This window comes from Chiloscyllium plagiosum, chromosome 17, assembly GCF_004010195.1.
Source record: "Chiloscyllium plagiosum isolate BGI_BamShark_2017 chromosome 17, ASM401019v2, whole genome shotgun sequence".
In the NCBI taxonomy this organism is placed as follows: domain Eukaryota; kingdom Metazoa; phylum Chordata; class Chondrichthyes; order Orectolobiformes; family Hemiscylliidae; genus Chiloscyllium; species Chiloscyllium plagiosum.
Genome location: NC_057726.1, coordinates 27,151,354 through 27,176,420, shown reverse-complemented (window position 1 = coordinate 27,176,420; position 25,067 = coordinate 27,151,354). Strand labels below are relative to the sequence as shown.

The window sequence follows — 25,067 nt, the reverse complement described above, 5'->3', positions numbered from 1 at the left end:
AAACTGTCAGGTAAGTGGGACGGAGAGTCATTGTTAAATGAACACAGAGTCATTGTTAAATTTAAATCTAAGATTGAGATCTACGATGCAGCAAATAAAGTTGTAACTGCCCGGTTAAAATATTCCAATGTTTCAAATATTTGATGGAAATTTGTTAGCTGCATTCTCACCAATTTGGAAGATGTGTTTAAGGTGATGGCTTTTTGTGTGTAGAAGTCTCCAATTATTTTGGAATAAGAAGTTGTGTTGCTTACTAATGCTTCTGGTCTTGAGCCAATTTAATACTGTGATGTTCAGGAAACTAATGTTTTCCTCAGTGTTGAGGCTTTAAATTTAACGGAAGGTTACTAATTATTGAGGATGATCCTGACTTCCTCTAATTCTGTTTCTAAGAGTTGATCGCTTATGAAAAAAAAAATCAGTGATGCGACAAGAAAATAACAATATATCGTGGGCGAGATTCATAAGTGATTCACCCTGTTAGTAAAAACAGCTCCTATTCTTCTGGGTGGAAGAGTGTGGTGCTGAAAAACACACAGCTGGTCAGGCAGCATTGGAGAAGCAGGAGAATCGATGTTTCAGATGTTAGTCCTTCATCGGGAATGAGGCTTGTGGGCCAAGGGGACCAAGAGTTAAATTGAGGGGGGAAGGGGCGAAGATGGGATCTGGCAATGCGATAGGTGGGGGTGAAAGTGATGAGAGGAGCAGATAGGTGGGAAGAAAGATGGACGGTAGGATCATTCAAGAGGGCTGTGCCAAGTTGGAAGGTTGGGACTGGGACAAGGTTTCGGGGGTGGGGCAAAATGGGGAATCTGGTGAAATCCACATTGATACTGTGTGGTTGGAGGGTCCCAATCCCAAGGCAGAAGATGAGGTGTTCTTCCTCCAGGCATCAGATGATTAGGATTTGGCGATGGAGTCCGAGGATCTGCATGTCCTTGGCGGAGTGGGAAAGGGAGTTCAAGTGTTCAGCCACAAAGCAGTGGGGTTGGTTAGTGAGGGTGTCCCAGAGATGTTCTCTTAAACAATCCGTATGTTGGCATCCTGTTTCACCAATGTAGAGGTGACCACATTGGGTGCAACGGATATAGTAGATGACGCGTGTGGAAGTACAGGTAAATTTGTGAGATATATTTTCCTCCCCACCCCATCTGTATTTTGGAGACAATTACCTCCACGACTCCCTTGTCAGGGACACACCCCTCACCAACCCTCCCTTCCCTCCCTGCCATTGCAAGAAGTGAAAGACCTGTGCCCACGCCTCTTCCCTCACCTCTGTCCAATGCCCCAAAGTATCCTTCCACCTCTGACAGAAACTTACCTGTACTTCCACACGTCATCTACTGTATCTGTTGCACCCAATGTGGTCTCCTCTATGATAGAGGAGATAGGATGTCAACTTGCGAATCATTTCAGAGAACATCTCTGGGACACCCACACTAATGAATCTCATCACCCTGTGGCTGAACACCTGAATTTCCCCTCCCATTCCGCCAAGGACATCTGCAGTCCTCACTGTCTCCCATTCTTCTGTGACACTTATATCAAAATTAAATTAAAGCAAGAGTACAATGGGTATGCTCATTTTTTAATTCACTTTGTATTATTTGTTTTTAAATTCTAACCCTGTGTGTAATGTGGTAGTCCATACTTTTAATCGGCGGATCTTGACTTCAATTAAATCTGTGCTACTGCTGTCAGCTCTTCAAATATGGAGAGTAGGCAGCTAGGATAGAACTTAGTAGGTGTGAGAAAAGTATCTGGGAATATTTTTTCCAATAATCAAAACTGAAAAGCTGTCCTTGGATTAGTTATAGTTTTGTTAGCTGGGCTTCAAGCTGAATAGGTTTTCATTAAGTGGGGGCTCACAGTTTAAGAAAACAAAACAACAAAGTTTAAACAATTGGACTCATGGCTTGCCACCAAATAAACCAAAATGTTGGCCATAAGTTCAAACAAGCCTCGTTCAATAATGATTTAGTTTTCTCTGATGTCCCATTATAGACTTGTTTAGATTCAGTATTATATAGTATAAGTGTATTTCAAAATTTATCGTGACAGCACTTTTCATGTGAAGCAGCTTGAATGCACATTGGTGGATGTCACAGTAAATGAATTACAGCTGGTAGAAATGTTGCACATAGCCTCCAATGGAATCTTGGACACGAAAAATTACAGGAGTTGAAAAGTTCTCCTCACATTAACCAATACCTCCCAAAAAATTACTGGGACATTACTTGATTATTCATTTTTAGACTTCCAGTGCTCCTCAGTGAGACCACCACCCTAAGGTGCACGTAATTGTTAATCCCAGCCATCTATAACTCAATGAGTTTGGTAGTTGCCACATAAATGAATACAAGCATGAATTTAACAGGTTTTTATTTCTTACAGAGCATGAGCTTACCAGAATTACTCTCTTGAAAAATAACCTTTGTGCCTTTTAAAAAATTTTTTCCAATCAGAAATAATTCGTCTCCTCCTTTCACTGTACAAGTGTGCAAGCTTTTTTTCAATATCTCTGGTGCTCCAGCTGGTTGAGCTTCAAATAAAATAAAAAACAAATCTAGTTTATAATCTGTAGAGTGGTTAAATCAAAATTACACCGTAACCTTGAAGAATTTACAATGCAACAGTATAATGCAGGAGTAAGTTTCTTTGGTGCTTTTATCGGTCTGCTAAATTGGGTTAAAATAAATTTTAAACTGCTTACAAAAGTTTTGGGGGGTTTTATTGATCAAAAATTAAGGGTAAGAAATTCTGGTAAATGGCACATAGATAATAATAAAAACAACTTTGATTCCCCATTCTATCAAAAGCCTAATGTAAATTATATTGAGCTAAATATCTTTCCCGAAGAATTAAGGAAATTCCACAGAAAACCTGTATTGCATGGACGCTTCTGAACACTTTTTAGAAGATAGCCAGCTATGGTGCTGTGAACAGTCTAGTGTCAGATTACCTCTGCATTTTTTTTCTCAACCACAATAAGTTTGACTATTTCCTTCTTGAACTGTTTTGTGGCAGTCTGCAGAGGCAGATCTTATTCACTATGATTTGAATACTTTACCTCTTCAGTAACCTGAGCTTGCTTAGCTGCATGGCCCTAAAAATTAACAATGACCGTTAGCACGCTTGCCAATGAACTTAAGTTAAGGTACAAGCTCCAGTCCAAGTCCATACTCTAGACTAGCACTTCTGTTTAGTACAGATGGAGTGCTGCATTGTTCAGGGTGCTATCTTTCAGATGAGGCATTAAACTGATACTCAGTCTGCTCACGAGTGGGCATAAAAAAAGTTTCAACAACATTGAAGATTGGCGGTTGAACAACAGACCTGTTGAAAATAATGTGAAAATAACTCATCGGAAGGAAAAAAAATCCCAAGCAACATTATGAATAATGTTTGAGCTGATTGCTTATTAAAAAATAAATAAGCTGACCAAGAGCATTTTCCTGTCAGCCAACAGGTACTGCTCTATATATGTGTAAATAGAGACCGAGTTGGTATGTAAACAGTAATTGTGAATAAGTCTATGTATAGTGTAATTAGTTCAACAGTTCAAATAATGTGCCCACTGTTGAGCTTAGTTCCATACTTGTGAAAAATAGTTTACTTTTTTCACATTACATATTAAGTTACAGTACTTTCACAATGCAATATAGAAAATGTCGTGCAAACATTAATTACAGAACAAATACTAGAGAAAGTAAGCAATTTCTAGCCCTTCTTTCAAAATAACATAGGAATAAACAGGTAATTTGCCCATGAATAATGCCTGTTTTGAAAACTGCAAGAGAAGCAATTACAAGCCACATTGGTATACAACCTAAAAGTAAAAACAGAAATAAAACGTTATTTTACACTATTTTCTCAGTATCTTAGGACTGATTAGTACAATTTCCAGAAGTTTGTTTTTCCCCTTCATTAAGTAATAAGAAATGCCTGCAGGCATTAATTGTACGGTACTATTTAAATTCCACAGGCATGAAGCTGTTTTCGTCCGACACACAATGCAAAAATACAACTATTGTCCAGTTAACATTTAACAGACAGCATCACATCCTTCAGTACTAAATCAAGTTTTATGCTTTTGTTGTGCAATAAGAAAAACAACACCCTTTAACAAAACAGCCACAATAAGTTACCAAGGAATAAATGAAATAATTTCCTTTTTCTTACCTTTGGAAAATTAATTTATGACCTATTAACTTTTCACCTATAAAACTAAGCGAGTATTGTTTATCACTTGTCGTAGGGATCAGAACTTTGAACTTGAAAATAAGCTACTGAATTTGTTAATCATAACATGAATTACTTAACTCTCTGCAAAACACTGAACTATAAAACAGTATTAACATTATGAAGGACCTCTCAGAAACCAATCACAAACACTACTTCAAATGAAAATGTTATGAGAAGCTTAAACAAAATTGAAAGCAAAATAATTTAATTTATTTTTATATTTTAGTAAGTTTCCAATGGAATTACTCTAAAGTAGTTACAGAATATATGGTTTTGAATGATAATATTGTGGAAGTGGTTAGAAATATTATTTGCAAGAGGGGTATATTTGCAAGAGAAATATATTTTGTGGATTTGCAAATGGCCTAGAATGACTTTCAGGGAAATAAACAAAAAAGTGTCTGGATATGCGGTTTGGAATGGTGAATAACTGGGGAGGAACTAATTGGTATTTCTGGAGAGAGAGTGGGATGACCATTAGGAATTTGGCATCATGACAGAAAATGCTGGAAATACTCAACAGCTTTGGCAATGTGTGACAGAAGGAGAGTTAATAATTCCAATTTTCATCAGAACTGGAATTTGGATTGCTTTCTTGACTATCTGGAGATATTTACAATGCAATGGTAATTTGGGGTAAATGAAGAATCAGAAGGAGGATAGTGCAGGAGTTCAGAAGTGTAAAACGTTTGCCAAGAGTTACATAGCCTCTTTCAATTGCAGCTCCCTTAGCTGGCAGGATTTCCTCTATCGGAAGCTTGGTCTCATGGATGCTTCACGATATCTTGGTCAAATCTCTAGTTGGTACACAGTGCAGCAGGCCTTCCCCAAATAGAGGGGACACAGTGCTCTTCGTGAAACCCTTACTGCCCATGTTAAATTCTACCCTGTGAAGAGCTTCTTAACAGGTTCATACAGAAATTCTGAAGCATGATGATGGGTTACCAACAGTGGTGCACATCCAATCAATCAAAAAAGCTACCCTTTTTTAAAAAAGCAGTACTTACTACATAGGATGGATGATGAAGGTGTCTGCAGAGTTAAAGTAGACCCATCAGCACGAATAATATTAACTCGGAATACCAACCGTGCACGAGTACTTTTTTTCTTGGATCCTGCAACACCAATTCGCGCTTCAACATCAGCATTTCGAAGTTTCAAAATTCCCACACAGTCAACCCTGCAAATACAAAATAGCCAAATTTAAAATAAATAGTTGTGCAGCCACTCTTAAAAACAATGCCACAGAACCTTCTATCTCATGCTACCCACTCTTGTTTCACTGACCCCTGACAATAACTTGCAAGATTGCTCTTTGTAAAAAAAACATTTAACATGAAGGAGGTCCAAAGTCAGCTCACAGATAGATAAATAAAAGGCTGAAAGTTCACAGGGGCCACATCTTCAGCGACATAAGATGATATATGAATGACTGGGGACAAGTTCACACATCACAGGCAGAGACTGCAACTCACTCATACTGAAACCTTGCCATGCTGGATTGAAGGTCACCTGCACGATGAATGCACAAAAATGGATGACATAGCTTGCATAGTGGGAACAGCAAAATATTTGGAACTTGAGGCCCTGCTAGGGACAACTGCAACAATTGTGCTTCCACTTCACAAACAGGTGCATGTGAAAAAAAACCACACCAGGAAAAGAATGATTTGAAGTAGACAAACAGGAGCATGGAAGAATACAGCAAGCCAGGCAGTATCAGGAGGTGAAGTAGTCAACATTTTGGGTATTTACCCTTCTTCAGGACTAGATGTGGGGATGGAGAGGGGCTACAGGTAAAAGGAGAGGGCAGGGAGGGGGAGAGTAGCGGAATGGTGAGGTAGTGATAGGTGGACATAGGGAGTGGGCACAACCTGGTCTGTCAATGGGAGGGATGAATCCAGTTGTTAGCTGGAAGTAAGGGTCAGTAGGTGGACTAGAGAGAGGAGGAGGAACCTGAAAGGTAGCCACAGCATGGGTGGGGACGTTATTTGAAATTGGAGAACTCAATGTTAAGTCCTCCAGGCTGTAGGCTGCCCAAGCGGAAGATAAGCTGTTTCCCCTCCAATGTGTGGTCTAATTCACTTTGGAGGCTGAGGATGGACAGGTCAGAAGGGGAGTGGGAGGGGGAATTGAAATGAGCAGTGATTGGAGAGGTCAGGCTGGCCGTTTTGGGCGAGGCGAAGATGCTAGGCGAAATGGCTACCGAACCGAAATTTGGTCTCACTGACTACATTGGGAACACCGGGTTCAGAGATGCAGGTGAACCTGTCTCACCTGGAAGAACTGTTTGCGGCCCTGCATGGAGGTGAGACAGGTGGTGTACAGGCAGGTGTTGCATTTATTTTAGTTACAGGGAAAGGTACGGGGGTGGTGGGTTGGAGAGGTTGGTGGGGCCTGTGGCATGGACCAAGGAATGGCAAAGGAAATGGGTTCTTGCAGAGAGGAGTGGGGAGGGGAAGGGACAAGGGGGACCCTTTGTTTATTATGTTTGGAGGAGGCAGTTTAGAGCAGTGGAGCGAGAAATGAAGGAGTTGTGGTAGAGGACTGTCTGGATGACTGAGAAAGGGAAAAAAATAAGGTGGTTTGAAATTGATTTGCATGGGTTGCTATGTTTGGCTAAAGATGATACACAGCATTCCAGAAATAGAGAAATGGAGCACAAGGATAGAATGTGGAGCTAAACCACACAGAGATTTATGGACAAGGCCAAAAGCAAAGTTTCCTCTCTCTGACGTGATGTGAGTAATGACAATGATGAGAATAAAAAATAAAATCAGAATTTTAATTTAGGAAAAACAAATTGCAATTTTCCCCTCAAATCTTAAACAGTGATCAGAGTATCACACTCATCAGCAACTATGCAATTTTGATTCACCTGCATGCATCATTTCCAATTTTCCTTTCCTAAGGAACTAAAGGATACAAGTTTGTGACATATAAATCAGAGTGGATACCTGGTAGCTGCAGCTCACTGAATACATGTCCAGCTAATATGCAAATGCTTCTTCACAACAACGTCCCAGGCCTTATCCTCCTCGATCCGTCATCCATGTATGTTGGCTCTGGCAAACCACCAGTCTCTCCATATTACCACGTCTCATCTTGGACAAGGTCCACATACCACTTCATGCCTTCAACACTTTAATTTTGATCACATGAATGCCCATGACATGTAAGTTTCTCTCAGGTCACTTGTTGTGCAGGAACACTGACATCTCACATATTTACACAAGATGCATCTTCTGGATCTTCACTTGTCTTCTTAGTGCTCACTCATTTTGCACTTAATTGGATGGTGTCAACCTCTATATACTTCAGATTGCTTTCTAAGTATACTCACTGACTTATAGACTACCAGCCTCTGTAGGCTTACATTACTTTCATAACACACTTGTCGCTTGCATTGCTTTTGAGTACAGAGGGAGAAGGAGACAGCTTGTCATAGCAGGGAACAGTGATCAGCCAAATGGGGTAGACGTGTCACTGAATGGCACAGTGCTCAATCAACATGACACCTGCAGCACATGCAACATATTCAGCAAACACAATTAATGTACTTCAAGAAAATTACCATTTGTTAATCTCAAGGGGGACTAGTTCTTATTAGTGTGAAGAGAGACTACAGATTGTCAGGGGATACTGCCGCCATCAGTCAAGGGCTTGGTCCTACCAGAATCTGGGATCGGTGTCCTTGCAGACCAGATATTACAGAATGTTCAGAGTCAAAACGTGGTGCTGGAAAACCGCAGCAGGTCAGGCAGCATCTGAGGAGCAGGAGAGTCAGTGTTTTGAGCATAAGCCCTTCATCAGCAATGTGGAGGGGGAGTGGGGCTGAGAGATAAATTGGGGAGAGGGGTGGGGCTGGGAGGCAAGTTGGGTGGGATGGCAATTGGTGGATGCAGGTGGAAGGTAATTGTGATCAGTCAGTGGAGAGGGTGGAGCAGATGGGTGGGAAGGAAGATAGACAGGTAGGACAGGTCAAGATGGCGGTGCTGAGTTCGAGGGTTGGATCTGGGATGAAATTGGGGGGAGGGGTGGCGAAGACAGACATTTGGAAACTGGTGAAGTCAGTGTTCCCACCTGCATCCACCTATCACCATCTCACCCAACTACTTCCAACCCCACCCCACTATTTACCTCTCAGCCTCCTTCCCCCTCCACATTCCTGATGAAGGACTTATGCCCAAAATGTTGACTTTCCTGTTCCTTGGATGCTGCCTGACCTGCTGTGCTTTTCCACACTTTTTGACTCTGATCTCCAGCAACTGCAGTCCTCACTTTCTCCTACTAAGACATGTCCAGTCCTGCAAGTCAAAAGCAACCAGTCAGGTGATTAGAAGTGAGTCAGTTTGGGTGCTGTGGAGACACCAGTCCAGGTGGGTCCATAGTCAGGACTGTGCTGCAATGTGATTCTGGAGGGTGGGAGAAGGTAAGGCTGAGGATTTGGTCAGTAATAGTCAGGGGTTGTTTATGGAGTGTTTGGAAAACAAACATCTCAAGTCTGAGGATAGGCTTCATAGTGCTGGATTGCTGAGGAATGGTTACAGTGATGTGGGCAATTGGATCAATAGGGGCAGGAGGGAACTGGAAGTTCCAGAAGTAAGAGATGCACAAAGGTCATGGTAATTCAGGCCCCTACAGGTTTGGACGTACAGCCAGAAAAAGCCTGGAAATTTCTTGTAATGGCATCTGGGGTAAAGTGGAGACGTTAATAGTTTTACAAAAGGGACTCAAATACGAGGGAAGGCTCAGGCCACCAGGACAGGGACAACAACACAAAGGGAACAAGGCAGTTTGGGGACAGATTTCAGCAACACAGTCCTTGCCATGCTAGACTGAAAGTCAACCAAAAATAACTGCACAACATGGCTGACACCAGATGTGGAAAGGAGCACTTAAAAGAGGCTCCTGAGGTTTCCATTTCACCAACACATTTCAAAGCTAGTAGTGGAGGCCAATGCTTTGCAGCTCCACAACTGTACACTTAACTCTACGTACGGGGTCCCTGATTTACAGAGCGTCCAACTTCCAATCGTTTGTACTTACGAACATGAACCCATACAGGGAGCTTTTTAAAAATCAATTGCTAACACTTGACATGCAAACATTTCCTCATTATTAGAACGATTATTTTATATTTTCTTGCATCGTGTTCTAACTTGCATACAAACTGACTTGTGAAAAAACTCAAGACTGAAACCCATTCGTAACCTAGGGACTGGCTGTATGCAAGGATGTGGTTTGTAATGTGCAAGGCAACCTTTTGTTTTATAAACAAAACATGTTCCTGGAATGAAATTGATGATTTGATTTATTTATTGCAGTCACATGCACCTAAATACAATGAAAGGTTGATGTCATTTTCTCCAGAGCACAACACTGGGACGGCACGGTGGCTCAGTGGTTAGCACTGTTGCCTCACAGCAGCAGGGACCTGGATTCGATACCAGCCTTGGCTGACAGTGTATGTACGTTCTCTCAGTGTCTGCACAGGTTTCCTCTAGGTGCTCTGGTTTCCTCCCACAATCCAAAAGGATGTGCAGATTAGGTGAATTGACCATATTAAATTGCCCATAGTGTTCAGGGATGTGTAGGTTAGGTGCAGTAGTCAGGGTAGGGGAATGGATCTGGGTGGGTTACTCTTCAGAGCGTCGGTGTGGACTTGTTGGGCCAAAGGGCCTGTTTCCATACTGTAGGGATTCAAATTTCCAATTTCTTACTTGACCTTCTTTTGCGCTACTCAGGCAATAAGAGTTTTTAATATTGCTGGCTTCTCTCAGGTACAGGCACTGTCAACAGAAACCAAATAGTTGAGTGTCCCATTACCTATCACATAGTTCATAAGAAAAAAGCTTCCACTCCATCAGTGTTCAAATTATATGTGGTCATCTATGCCAAATCTTGAAGCTTTGCACAAGATATCTTAGACGTTGCTGTGACTCTGACATACTATCTCCTTTCAAGTTCTTCAAGCCATATAAAGAAGGCCACTACGAGACAAGGTGCTGTTTCCAATCTTTACTAAATGCTCAGATTGATGCAGTGCAAAGAGATAATGCTGCTCAAGCTATCACCAGGGCCTTGGGGGAACAGATTAAAGGCCTCGTTGAGATAAGGTTTCAAAGCCTGGGCAGCTCCAGCGGAACTAACAATACAGCCTTGAAAGCATGGGTCACTTCTTTGTGGTACATGTGCTCTGCACAACTGGAGCCAACTGGGGGAAAGGAAGATGTCTTTATTAACTTGTGGGATGTGCCCTTCACTAGCTGGCCAGCATTTATTATCTGCCCCGGTTGCTCTTGAGAAGGTGGTGGTGAGCTGCCTTCTGAACCTCTGCAGTCCATATGCTGTAGATAGATCCATAATATCATTAAGGGAGAAATTCTAGGATTTTGGCCTAGCAACAGAGAAGAAACAGCAATTTATTTCCAAATCAGATGGTGAGTAACATGGAGGCAAACTTGCAAATGGCAGTGGTCCTATGTAAAAGCTGTCCTAAATCTAAACATATCTAGTTAGAAGCAGAGACGACTTTGGAAGGTGCTGCCTAAAGATCTTTGGCAATTTTCTGCAGTGCTTCTTGTAGATAGTACATGTTGCTGCGACTGAGTGTCTGTGGGGGTGGAGGGAGTGGATGTTTGTGGATGTCGCAAATCAAATATAATATGGGAAAATGTGAAATTGTCCATTTTGGCAGGAAAGTATAAAAAAGCATATATTATTAAACTGAGAGCCAGCAAAATGCTACAATGCAGAGGGGTCTGGGGATAGATTAGCTCAGTTGGTTGATGCCTCAAAACAGTCATCCAGAAACACAGATCCCATTCTTGTACTAACTGAGACACCATGAAGACCCTCCCTTCTCAACCTTGTCTGTCACCTGGAATGTGATGACTTGCAGGTTAGACTCAGTCTCCCAGTGAGAATCCTCTAGCAAGCTTCTGGGTCCCCTACAGTGAGAGTACAGGAAGTATTTAGAAAAGATAATAGAATGTTATGATTTATTGAAAATGGAATTAAATATAAAAGTTGGGAAGTTATGTACCCATTATACAGGCATTGATGCAATCATATCGGAAATATTATGAGATTAGATTAGATTTCTACAGTGTGGAAACAGGCCCTTCGGCCCAACAAGTCCACACTGACCCTCCGAAGAGTAACCCACCCAGACCAACTTCCATCTGACTAATACACCTAACATTATGGGCAATTTAGCATTGCCAATTCACCTGACCTGCACATCTTTGGAATATGAGCAGAAACTGGAGCACCCAGAGAAAGCCCACACAGAAATTGGGAGAATGTGCAAACTCCACAAAGACAGTCATCTGAGGCTGGAATTGAACCTGGGACCCTGGTGCTGTGAAGCAGCAGTGCTAACCACTGAGCCACCGTGCCGCCCTTTGTCATGCAGTATTTGTCACCTTTAATTAAAGATATGAATGTGATTGAAGCAGGTTCAGAGAAGATTCACCAGACTGATACTTGGAATAGATTTCAATTAGGTTATATCTGGACTCTCATGCTTGATGCATTGCTGCGTCATGCTCTCTTGGATGGTCTTCCTGTTGGTGAATGTCCTGATCCTTATCTTAGTCTTCAGAAGATTGCTTTTAATTTCCTATTTGTTTTGCAACCTGGACATCTCTGCCCTGTCCTACGAGGCTGGGTTGCACTTGCATCTGCTAATGTTTAGAAGACGCAGTGTGGGAGAATATGGAAAGAATGATTTGTCTTGTAGGAGTATCTAGAACTTTGGGGTCACTGTTTAAAAATAATGGGTTGCCTGTTTCAAACAGATGAGGCAATTTTATTTTCTTTGAATGTCATGAACCTATGGAATTCACTAATGTTCACAGAAAACAACTGTTGCCATTTCCTAGTTTGGCCTACACATGAATCCAAAATGATGGTTGTCTCTTAACTGCCCTATGAAATGGCCCAGCATTCAGTTGCATTAACCAGTAGAAAGGAACAATAAGAATGAAGATAGACCACCTGGCATTGACCTAGGCACCAAAAACACAATGGCAAAAACAACCCTGTCAACCTGACAAAGTCCTCCTGGAGGCTATTGCCAAAACTGAGAGAGCTCTGTCACAGACTAGTCCAACAACAGCCTGATAAGAGTCACACCCATAGAATCATACTTTCAAGTCAAATGACCCAGACACCATCATCGCCAATTTCTAAATTTAGATATGGAGATGTCCAATCCGATTGGCAGGATAGGCCCAGCAAAGGTGGTGGGATTCGTTGGGAGGCAGGTACTCTCGGAGTCCTCAACACTGACTTCACATACCTCAGTGTCTCATGGTATCACGTCAAATGTGCACAAACTTCCTTGGCTGACGAATCAGTGCTCTTTCACATTGAGCAACACTTGAAGCAGCACTGAGGGTAGCAAGAGCACAGAATACATTCTGGATAGAGGATTTCAAGTCCATCATCAAGGGTAGCTTGGAAGCAGATGTATCGATTCAGCTGGTTGAACCCAAACTGACATTGCTACAAGACTGGGACTTTAGCAGGTGATGAAGGAGCCAAAAGGGAATAACATACTTGACCACGTCCTTACCAATCTGCCTGCTTCAGGAGCATCTGCCTACAACAGTATCTAAAAGATTGATCATTGTACAGTCCTTATGGAGACAAACTCCCGACCTTCACAATGATAATATATTACATAGTGTTGTATGACACGACCATGTTAAATGTGACAGATTTTGAACAGACCTGTGGGCCATTCACAGCAGCAGAATCGTACTCCAACACAACCGGCAATCTCATGACCAGGCATATCCCCCACTTCACCATTACTATCAAGCCAAGGGATCAACATAAGTTCAAGGGAGTGTGCAGGAAGACATGCCAGAAGCCGCACCAAGTATACCTAAAAATAGGCTGTCAAACTGGTGAAGCTACAAAGCAGGACTACTTGCATGCCAGCAGTACAGCAGCAAGTGATGACAGATCTAAACAACCCTACAACCAACAGATCAGATCTAAGATCTGCAATCCATCCACACAGCCATGATTCGTGGAGAATTAAACAACTCACTAGAGACGTTCTCCAAATATCCCCAACCTCAGTAATGGGGAAACCCAGCACATCAGATCAAAAAGAGAAGGCTAAAGCATTCTCAACAATCTTCAGCCAGAAGAGTTGAGCACATGATCTATCTTGGCCTCCTCCAAAACAAACAGCATCATAGATACCACTCGTCAGCCAATTCAATTCACTCCACACGAGATCAAGAAATGATTGGAGATACTGGATACTGCAGAGACCCTGACAACACTCTGCTATAGGACTGAAGACCTGTGCTCCAGAATTTGCTGTACCCCCCAGTCAAACTGGTCCAGTATAGCTAGAAAAATTATATCTACCTGACAATGTGGAAAATTACCAGGTATGTCCTGTACACAAAGTAGGGCAAATCCAACTTGCTGATTACAGTCCCAGTCTTATGTCAATTATCAAAGTTACAGAAACAAAATCAGAAATTGTTGGAAAATCTCAGCAAGTCTGACAGTGGATAGTAAGCAGTGACCCTTCTTCAGGACACAAAAGTAATGAAAAGTACAGAAATAATGGAAGCTGTCATCAAAAAGCAGCACCAGCTCAACAACAGTCTGCCACTGATGTTCAGCTTGAGTTCTGCCAGAGCCCCTCAGCTCCTGACCTCATTACAACCTTGGTTCAAACAAGGACAAAACAGCAGAATTACAGAAGTGAGTGGAGAGAGACTGCCTTTGACATCAAGATTGCATTTGATCTAGTGTGACAACAAGAAGCAAAATTGAAGTCAATGAAAATCAGGACAAACTCTTTGCTGGTTGGAATCATACCTGGCACACAGCGATGGCTGTTGGAGTTCAGACATCTCAGTAGGAGTGCCTCAGCATACTGAACTAGTCCCAATCATCTTCAGCCACTTCATCAATGACCTTCCCTTTCACAACACCATGCTGATACTGCCAAATTACTCTGAACTTAATAAATAAACTATAGCATGGCATTTAGAAAATAAATTTATATATTTTCTGTATTAAGCTAGCTAGCCTGTTGTTTTCTGTTTTGTTCCCCTTTTCAAAAATAATTGAAATGTTGGAACCTTGCCCAAATCAAGGGAGTTTTAGAAAACCAGAACCAATGCCCAAACTGTCTCACTAGAGATATTAGTTGAGGGTGCAACTGAGAAGGCTCTGTACTTGAAATAAAACTTACTGGCAAAGTTGTATTATCATTCAAGTAACTTATGTTGTAAATAAAATATAACAGCGATGTGCACAGTCCCTGCATTACATTTCTATTACTGAGCTTGTGTTTTTACATTGATTATGTTGACCTCTTGATCAACCATCACATTCCTGGTCTCATTGGTGTCAGTTAATAAAAGGTTTGACCATAAGTCTCAAATCCAGAAGAACGCAAAACATAGGAGCAGCAGTAGACTATTCAGCCCATCAAGTCTGCTTCACCAGCGAATAAGATCACTACCGATCAAATAATCTTTAACTCTACCTTCCTGCCTTTTTGCGAGAACTATTTGCCACAAAAAAAACTTTCCCCTCCCAACAGATCAAAAATTCACCTGACCTTGATTGTACTTAGGAACCCAGACTCCACAGCCCTCTCCAGTAAGGAATGGAAGAGATTTACTACTCTCAGAAGAAATTCTTCCTCAACTGTGTTTTAAACGTAAGACTCTTATTCTGAGATTATGCCTTCTGGTCCTAGTGTCCCCAAGAAGAGAACAACTTCCCCATTTCTATCCTGGCAAGTCCCCTAAGAACCTTATGTTTCAGTAAAATCGCCTCTCATTCTTCTAAACCCCGAGTACAGACTCAATCTACCCGACCATTCTTCAACAAAATCCTTCCATACCTGGGATCAACCTGGTGAACGTTCCCTCGACTGCCCGAAATGCTAGTATACCTTTCCTTAGATAAGGGGACCAAAATTGTTCACACTATTCCAAGTTTTGAAAAGGACCTAAGGGGCAACGTTTTCCGTGCAGAGGGTGGTGCGTGTATGGAATGAGCTGCCAGAGGAAGTAGTGGAGGCTGATAGAATTACAACATTTAAAGGCATCTGGATGGGTATACGAATAGGAAGGATTTAGGGAGATATGATCCAAATACTGGCAAAATGGACTAGATTTATTGAGGATATTTGGTCAGCATGGCTGAGTTGGAACAAAAAGGTCTGTTTTGAGAGGGTTGTGCTGGAAAAGCACAGCAGGTCAGGAAGCATCAGAGGAGCAGGAGAATCAAAATTTTGGCATAAGCCCTTCATCAGGAATAAGGCTTGTGGGCCAGGGAGCTGAGAGATAAATGGGAGGGGAATTGGGCTTGAGGGAAGATAGCTGGGAATATGATAGGTAGATGAAGGTGGAAGTGATAGGTTGGATGGGAGGGTGGAAAGGAAGGGAGATGAACAGCTAGGACCAGTCAAGGGGTTTCCTGAATTTAGGCAATAGTGCTAATACTGACAGAACCATCCTTCCACCTTTCCCCAGCTTCTTGATCTTCCAAAATGTCCGACAGACAAATTAACTTTTCTTCCCCCTATTGCCAAGACATTGATATTTTTTCATTTATTAAATCACCTGTGTATTCCAATCAAATAATACACACACACACAAAGTCTGTTAAGAGCAATCCAGACGACCAAAATGAGGAAGAGGGAAGGACAGAGGGAGGGACAAAAAGGCTTGTTTTTTATGCTTCTAAATAAGGCTGATCTAGTTTGAGTAATCAGTTTCAGCTGCTTCTTTAATTAACTATGCTAACTTATCTTAAACTGGCAATCTCGTGGAAATATTGCTTCGGGCTAGAAACTTTAGAATTTAAATTGTAGATTTTGTAAATTAAATATTAACAACAGAGACTAAGACTGAGGCTATCAAATTATTTGAGACCAGGAGTTCTGAGCTACTGTGGACTTTGCCAATTCGGTGTGGGGCCCCCTGGTGGCAGTGGCTCAACCCATGGACTGGGAGACACAGGTTCAAGTCCCACCTGCTCCAGATATGTTAATAACAATGCTGAACAGGCAATTAGAAACATAGGTTAAATAAAACTTTTAAAAGTCTATATTTAGATATTCCAACCCACCAAAGCTGCCAGCTTTCAGTTCTCCTGCATTCTTTAGGAACAACATGCTGCTTTGATCTCGGTACAAAAGGCAGTGATTCATCACTTAAAGGATTTTAATACGATAAGGAAGAAGGTATTTGCTCAGTTGTCTACACTTAAAAAGTTGACGAAAAACAAAAACTACTACTACTAGTGGAAGTATAGAGGTCTACAGCACAGAAAAAGCCCTTTTACCCATTGGGTGTGTGCCAATCTAAAGTAAGATCCTAACTATTCTAATCCCATTTTCCATGTTTTAGCCCACAGCCTCGTTTTCCTTGGCAACGCGTGTACATCTAAATACTTCTTAAATATGGTGAGGGTTTCTGCCTCTACCATCCTTAAAGGCAGTGAGTTCCAGATTTCCACCAATGTCTGGGTAAAAACATTTTTCGGGGGGGGGGCTAAGATGGCAGCGATCTGAGAAGATCACACTGCAGAGCTTCGCATCGCAGCAGGAGCAGGACGGTCCTTTAACCCGCCATCAGGTCATCAGGATATCTTGGGGCTTTGGAAAGATTGTGGAGCCCCAAGAAACATTTAAAAATTGACTTACCTGGATTTTCAGCTGTCCAGAAATGCCTAAAAAGGGAGAAGGAGCATTCGAGGCCAGTCTGCAAGTCAGCCTGCAACAGCCTCGGAGCCGATTACTCTCCAGCACCTGGTGAACCAGCTCTCGAAATCTCGCGAGATGCTGGGGAAACAGATTGAAGAGAAGCGAGCTCCAGTCTCTCTCATGCTGCAGAAACATGAGCAGCAGCTGGGAGACCTGGAGAAGAGGATTGATGAGGTGGAGCACAGGGTCACGGTGGTGGAAGCTGATGCCAGTTCATTCAAGGATGAGATCCAAGCCCTGAAGACCCAGGTTCATAATTTGTGTGACCAAGTGGATGATCTTGAAAACAGGGGAAGGAGAAAAAAACATTCAGATCATCGGTCTGCCTGAGGGTAAGGAAGGTGAGCTGCTGCGGAATTTGTTGAAGATTGGCGTCCGAAATTCCTTGACTTGGAGACTGGCATGAGAGGATTGAAGATAGAGAGGGCTCACTGGGTCGCAGCGTGGAGGTCGGGTCTGGGTCAACGCCCTTGTCCTTTCCTGGTGTGGTTCTATCATTACCGGGATAAGGAGAGAGTCATGGAGGCTTCCAGACTCCAGGGCAAGGATCCAAAGGCCCGAATTTATGAGGAGTCTAAGATCATGTTTTTTCAGGACTTTTCAGCGGCAGTGATCCAGAAACGAAAATCGTATGATGGTGTCAAGAGAAGACTGAAGGAGCTTGGGATTCAGTACTCCGAGATATCCGGCAGTGCTTTGGATCATCTTAGATGGATCCATGCATCTCTTTGACACATCGGAGAAGGCAAGAGACTTTATGGACAAACTAACCTAAGTTAAACAATTGTAGTATGTATAAATATTGTTGCTTGTGTATGCGTTTATCATTCTGTAAAAGAAATGGAGGAAATCTGGTTGGAGCTTTGTTTTTGCCCCTTTTTTTCCTCTATTGATAAATTATTTGGTTCAAACTATGTCTGGCGGTGGTTAAAGTGTACATTTTAAATTTCTAAGTTAGGACATACCAAAGGATGAGTGGGGTATTTATTCCCCCTTTTTTTAAATAAAAGAATGTTTTTTATTCATATTGATATTCTATGGGGTGTTTATTCTTTTTACCTTGTGCTTGCGATGCGACTCTCCCTGGGAGAAGTGAAGGTGGTGGAGATGGATGGATGCCTATTTATGGCAGTTCGGGAAAGGTAGTTGCCCCCTCCGGGCAGGGGGTGAGTTCCCCTACTCAGTGCTATTGGCGCATTATTATATGTTGGTTTGTTTTCTGGTTTTTGTGGTTTTTATTTTTAATAATTTTGTATGCTTGTTAAATGTAGTGGTTTTAGTTTATGTCGTTTTTATATTTGGTGGACCATACGACACGAAAGCTCAGCAATTTGTGGTTCGGGTTCCTCCTCTCTGGAATTTAAATGTAATTGCAGAAGATTATGGCTAATGATTTGATTAAATGGTGTACCTGGAATATCAAGGGAAGTCACTCACCAATTAAGAGGAAGAAGGTCCTCTTGAGTCTTAGAAAGGAGGTGGATATTGCTTTGTTACAGGAGGCACATTTGGATGACAAGGAGCATCTGAAATTACAGCAGAATGGCTTTGACCGAGTTTATTTTTCATCATTTAATATCAGAAGTAGGGGAGTGGCTATATTGGTTCGGAAAAATCTCTTATTCCAACAATTTAAATATGTTAAAGACACGTACGGGAGGTCTGTAATTCTTAAAGCCTTGATAAATGGGGAAGAATATGGTATTTTAAATGTTTATTGTCCCCCAGCTCATCCTCTTAAATTCTTGGTAGATGCTTTTTCTAAACTGATAAGTCTCAAGTCTCGGCACATCATTAGAGGGGAAGATTTTAACTGCCACATGGACCCCACAGTAGACAGGTTGCCGAAAGGTCCCTCGATACCCTCTGCACAAACTAAACAGTTATTTTTTGGGTTTGTGTGGGGAATTAGGGTTGGTGGCCATCTGGAGGTGTCTCCACCCGACAGGTAGGGATTTCACATTTTTCTCCAATCCACAGAGATGTCACACGAGGATTGATTTTTTTTCTGACCCCTGTGGTAACCCTGGATCTGGTAGCATCCTGTACGATTGGTAATATTGCCATCTTTGATCATGCTCCAGTGTACCTCATGGTTAAAATTAAGGATGTTACAGTGGATTCAAGGGACTGACGAATGGACCCCTTTATTCTCATGAACAGTAAGTTTGTGGAGTATTTCTCTAGGGAATTTCGGGCATTCCTAGACATCAACATAGGCTCAGTTGATAGCTCATCTGTTCGCTGGGAAACTGCCAAAGCTTATGCCAGGGGGTTAGTTATTTCATATTCCACCAGTAGGAAGCAGCAAAAGGGTGAGCAGCAACGTCTCCTTGAAGCACGGTTGAAGGCAGCTGAGAAGGCCTATTTTGACAGACCCTTGTTGGTCAAACTACAGAGGATTACGGCACTGCGGTCTGCACTAAATTCCGTGCTCACGCAGATGGCAAAGGAGGAGCTGGCTTTTGCAAAGCAAAGGTTATACGAGCATGGTGACAAGCCAGGCAAATACTTAGCACACCTTGCCAGAAAGAGAAGTGCCCCACAAACCATGGCGGCGATTAGGGAAGGGTCTGGGAACCTAACATGTGATTCTAAAAAGATTAATGTGGCGTTCCAGAGATTCTACTCTAAGTTATATCAGTCTGAGAATTGTGAGGAGGGGCAGGCAAAAATGGAATCCTTTTTTTTTAAGAAATCTGAAGCTCCCAGGTGTGACTCCCGAACAACAGTCCTTTCTCAATGCCCCATTATCAGAGCAAGAAGTGCAGGAAGCTGTGAGGTAGCTTCAGACTGGAAAGGCGCCCGGTCCTGACTGACTTCCCAGTGAATTCTATAAGGAATTTATAAGTATACTGTCAGGCCCGATGCTGAATATGTTTAATGATTCATACAGTCATGATTGCCTCGGAGAGGGGCCAATATTTCACTTATCCTGAAAAAAAGGGAAGAACCCAGAAGACTGTGCTTCATACAGGCCCATCTCACTCTTAAATGTGGACTTTAAAATCTTCTCTAAGGCTCTCGCGTTAAGGCTGGAGACTGTGTTACCCTTTATTATTAAAGAGGATCAGATGGGTTTCATAAAGGGTCGCAGATCCTCCAATAATGTTAGGAGGCTGCTTAACGTAATTCAAGCATGACAACAGCAGTCAATACAAGGATTGGTGATTTCTTTAGATGCAGAGAAGGCATTTGACAGAGTTGAGTAGCCATACCTTTTCTATACTCTAGATCAGTTTGATCTGGGCGAAGTTTTCATAAGATGGGTAAAGGGTCTCTATAGTGTACCTCTCGCGGTGGTCATTACCAACGGGGTACGATCAAGTAATTTTAATATTTCCAGGGGTAGCCGACAGGGCTGTCCCCTTTCACCATTACTTTTTACGTTGGTGATTGAACCGTTGGCCGAGGCTATTCATGGGGATCTCAATATATCAGCTCCTGAAGTGGGGTCAAAATTAAATAAGATCTCGCCGTAAGCTGACGATGTTCTAATTTTCTTGACAAATCCAGCAGTTTCAGTGCCTTGCCTGATACAATGCATTCACGCATTTGGCACTTTTTCAGGGTATATAAGATTAATTTTGCTAAATCAGAGGCTTTGCCTATGGGTGGTCCTACAAAAGAGTTGGCTCGAGTGACTATAGATTCCCATTTCAGTGGTCACTGGGGGGTTGTGTGTATTTGGGCATATTCATTACTCCAGTTCTGGATTGGCTGTTCAAAGCCAATTTTACTCAATAAATTAAACAAGATATCCAAAGATAGAAGGCACTTCCAGTCTCATGGTTGGGTTGGATAGTGCTTATTAAGATGAATATTCTCCCTTGTTTGCTATACCCTATACGGATGGTCCACCTGATTTTCAATAAACAAACACTCAGGAGACTGAACAGTTGGTTCAGCTCCTTTATCTGGCACCGTAAACGGCCCCTCATTAAATTAGCCAAACCGCAGTTGCCTCACACAGTGGGGGAAGTAGACCTTCCGGACATTAAAAATTATCAATTAGGCTCGTTTTTGACCGAAGTGAGTGATTGGGTTTGTGGGGACCCTCTTTCAATATGGCTAGATATCGAAGCCTCCCAGGCAAGGTGTCCCCTTACCAGTTTGATGTTTTTGGACAAGGTGAGGACAGTTAGGGAATATTGCCATAACCCAATAGTCATCAATACTGTCAAAGCATGGAGGGCAATTCGGCAGAGGGAAGGTAATATTGGCCAAACATCTTTGTTTACACCTTTAGTGGGTATGCCAGGTTTTCAACCGGGTATGATAGCTTCAGGATTTAAACGTTGGGCAGCTAAGGGTATATCTTGCATGGGTGATTTATTTGAGGGAGATGTAATGATGTCCTTTGATCAGTTAGTACGGAAATACAAGTTACCTAATAGAGACCTCTTTCGATTTTTTCAAGTTAGGGATTTTATTCAAAAAAAAGACCACACTTTTGACTGATCCCTACAAATCTGACTTAGAGGAGTATTAAGGGCTAAGAGTACACTCTCCGTCAGTACTTTATATCACCAATTGGGAGGTGCCACCTCAGATGAGTCTGATCGACTCTGCAAGATGTGGGAAAGATAGCTGGGTGTTGAAGTTTCTTCAGAGGCATGGGAGGATATTTGGGAGAATGCAAGGAAGATATCAATTTGCAATAGGACCCATGCTTCACAGTTGAAGATTCTCCACAGGGTCCACTTAGCCCAAGACCGTTTGTCAAAATTTAAACCGGGGTATCTTCAGCATGTCCCAAGTGCAAGGTCTGCACAGGCATTCTTACCCATTGTCTTTGGTCTTGTGACAGGCTTCAAACATATTGGAGCGCTGTGGCGGATGCAAAGGAGAGGATTTTAGGTGTAGGGGTGGAGAAGGATCCTATTTCTCTCCTTTTGGGCCTACCCACTGTATTTTCTGCAGATGCACATAAGGAAAAACTTTTCAATATTCTTACGTTCTGTGCAAGGAAGAATACCTTGCTAGGTTGGATATCCGAAAACCCCCCAGGCCTGTCAGTTTGGCGGAAGATTGTTATGGAGTATATTCCCCTGGATTTTCTCACAAATATGGTACACTACAAAACTGTGAATTTTTACAAGACATGGCAACCCTTTTTGAAATACCTGGACACAGATTTATCTGCCACACTAACAAGGGCTTTTATATAGCCGTAACGATAGTGTTTCATGAGTCCAATATCCAGGGAGGAGAAACGGTGAATGTATGAGTGTTTTGTTTGGCTGGGCTGAGTTATTACTATTTATTTGTTTGTTGTTATTTATTTAGTTAGTTAAATAGCCAGTTTAAGTTTTTTTTTAAATTTTATACTTCTCTATATATGTTTATTCATTCGTATAGGAGGGTGGGTTGGGGAATTTTTTTTATTATTTGGATTTAGTTTTGTACTGTTTTGAATTGCATTGTTTTGTATTTGTTGTAATATTTAAAAATCAATTTTTTCTTAATAAAAATATATTACAAAAAACATTTTTCCACTCTATTCCCTCTAAATTTGCTGCCCCTTACCAATGATCCCTCCAAAGGAAGGAGTTTTTTCCTGTCTACCTTGTCTGTGCTGTTATAATTTCAAACGTCTCAATCATGTCTCCTCCACCAATCCCAAGTCTCCCCTGCCCCAAAGTAAAACTATGACCAGTGTATCCAATCTTTCTTCATAACGAAAACCTTCCAGCCAGGCAATGTTCTGCTAATTCTCCTCTGCACGCTCTCCAGTGCAACTATATTTCACATATAATATGGACTCCAGAACTGCACACAAGTTTCTAACAGTGTAGGGGAATGGGTCTGGGTGGTTTGCTCTTTGGAGGGTCACTGTGGACTTGTTGGGTGAAGGGCCTGTTTCCACACGGTAGGGAATCTAATCTAATCAATATTTTATGCATTTCCAGCATCACTTAGAGTCATCGAGATGTACAGCATGGAAACAGACCCTTCGGTCCAACCCGTCCATGCCGACCAAATATCCCAACCCAATCTCGTCCCACCTGTCAGCACCCGGACCATATTCCTCCAAACCCTTCCTATTCATATACCCATCCAAATGCCTCTTAAATGTTGCAACTGTATCAGCCTCCACCACATCCTCTGGCAGCTCATTCCATACACATACCACCCTCTGCGTGAAAAAGTTGCCCCTTAGGTCCCTTTTGTGTCTTTCCCCCCCTCACCCTAAATCTATGCCCTCTCGTTCTGGACTCCCCGACCGGAGGGAAAAGATTTTGTCTATTTATCCTATCCATACCCCTCAATTTTGTAAGCCTCTATAAGGTCACCCCTCAGCCTCCGACGCTCTGGGAAAACAGCCCCAGCCTGTTCAGCCTCTCCCTGTACCTCGATCCTCCAACCCTGGCAACATCCTTGTAAATCTTTTCTGAACCCTTTCAAGTTTCACAACATCTTTCCGATAGGAAGGAGACCAGAATTGCACGCAATATTCCAACAGTGGCCTAACCAATGTCCTGTACAGCTGCAACATGAACTCCCAACTCATGTACTCAATACTCTGACCAATAAAGGAAAGCATACCAAATGCCTTCTTCACTATCCTATCTACCTGCTTTCAAGCAGCTATGAACCTGCACTCCAAGGTTTCTTTGTTCAGCAAAAATCCCGAGGACCTTACCATTAAGTGTATAAGTCCTGCTAAGATTTGCTTTCCCAAAATGCAGCACCTCGCATTTATCTGAATTAAACTTCATCTGCCACTTCTTAGCCCATTGGCCCATCTAGTTCAGATCCTATTGTAATCTGAGGTAACCCTCTTCGCTGTCCACAACACCTCCAATTTTGGTGTCATCTGCAAACTTACTAACTGTACCTCTTATGCTCGCATCCAAATCATTTGTGTAAATGACAACAAGTAGTGGACCCAGCACCGATCCTTGTGGCACTCCACTGGTCACAGGCCTCCAGTCTGAAAAACAACCCTCCACCACCACCCTGTCTTCTACCTTTGAGCCAGTTCTGTATCCAAATGGCTAGTTCTCCCTGTATTCCATGAGATCTACCCTTGCTAATCAGTCTCCCATGGGGAAACTTGTTGAACGCCTTACTGAAGTCCATGCAGATTACATCTACTGCTCTGCCCTCATCAATCCTCTTCGTTATTTCCTCAAAAGAACTCAATCAAGTTTGTGTGAGACATGATTTCCCACACCAAAACCATGTTGACTATCCCTAATCAGTCCTTGCCTTTCCAAATACACGTACATCCTGTCCCTCAGGATTCCCTCCAACACCTTGCCCACCACCGAGGTCAGGTTCACTGGTCTATAGTTCCCTGGCTTGTCTTTACCGCCCTTCTTAAACAGTGGCACCATGTTTGCCAACCTCCAGTCTTCCGGCACCTCACCTGTGACGATCGATGATACAAATATCTCAGCAAGAGGCCCAGCAATCACTTCTCCAGCTTCCCACAGAGTTCTCGGGTACACCTGATCAGGTGCTCGGGATTTATTCACTTTTCACCGTTTTAAGGCATCCAGCACTAACTCGTCTGTAATCTGGGCATTTTGCAAGATGTCACCATCTATTTCCCTACAATCCCCAAAGATGTGCAGGGTCAGGTGAATTGGCCATACTAAATTGCCTGTAGTGTTAGGTAAGGGGTAAATGTAGGGGTATGGGTGGGTTTCGCTTCGGCGGGTCGGTGTGGACTTGTTGGGCCGAAGGGCCTGTTTCCACACTGTAATCTAATCTAATCTAATCTAATCTAATCTAATCTAATCTAAATCAATATCTTCCATATCCTTTTCCACAGTAAATACTGAGCATATTCATTTTGTATCTCCCCCATTTTCTGTGGCTCCACACAACGGCCGCCTTGCTGATCTTTGAGGGGCCCTATTCTCTCCCTAGTTACTCTTTTGTCCTTAATGTATTTGTAAAAATTCTTTGGATTATCCTTAATTCTATTTGCCAAAGCTATCTCATGTCCCCGTTTTGCCCTCCTGATTTCCCTCTTAAGTTATTCCTACTTTCCTTATACTCTTCTAAGGATTCACTCGATCTATCCTGTCTATACCTGACATAT

The 25,067-nt window shown here is 42.3% G+C and overlaps 1 protein-coding gene across 1 annotated transcript in view; it reads right to left on the bottom strand.

The window, feature by feature from the left end:
* The window catches only part of LOC122558720 (nuclear factor of activated T-cells 5-like), a 236,777-nt gene that overhangs the window by 80,101 nt on the left and 131,609 nt on the right, over window positions 1–25,067 (bottom strand). The window contains exons 8-9 of the mRNA XM_043707513.1: window positions 5,253–5,425; window positions 2,408–2,542 (exon numbers count right to left, since the gene is read on the bottom strand). Coding sequence (XP_043563448.1) covers window positions 2,408–2,542; window positions 5,253–5,425 — 308 coding nt within the window. The remainder of the gene's footprint in view (window positions 1–2,407; window positions 2,543–5,252; window positions 5,426–25,067) is intronic.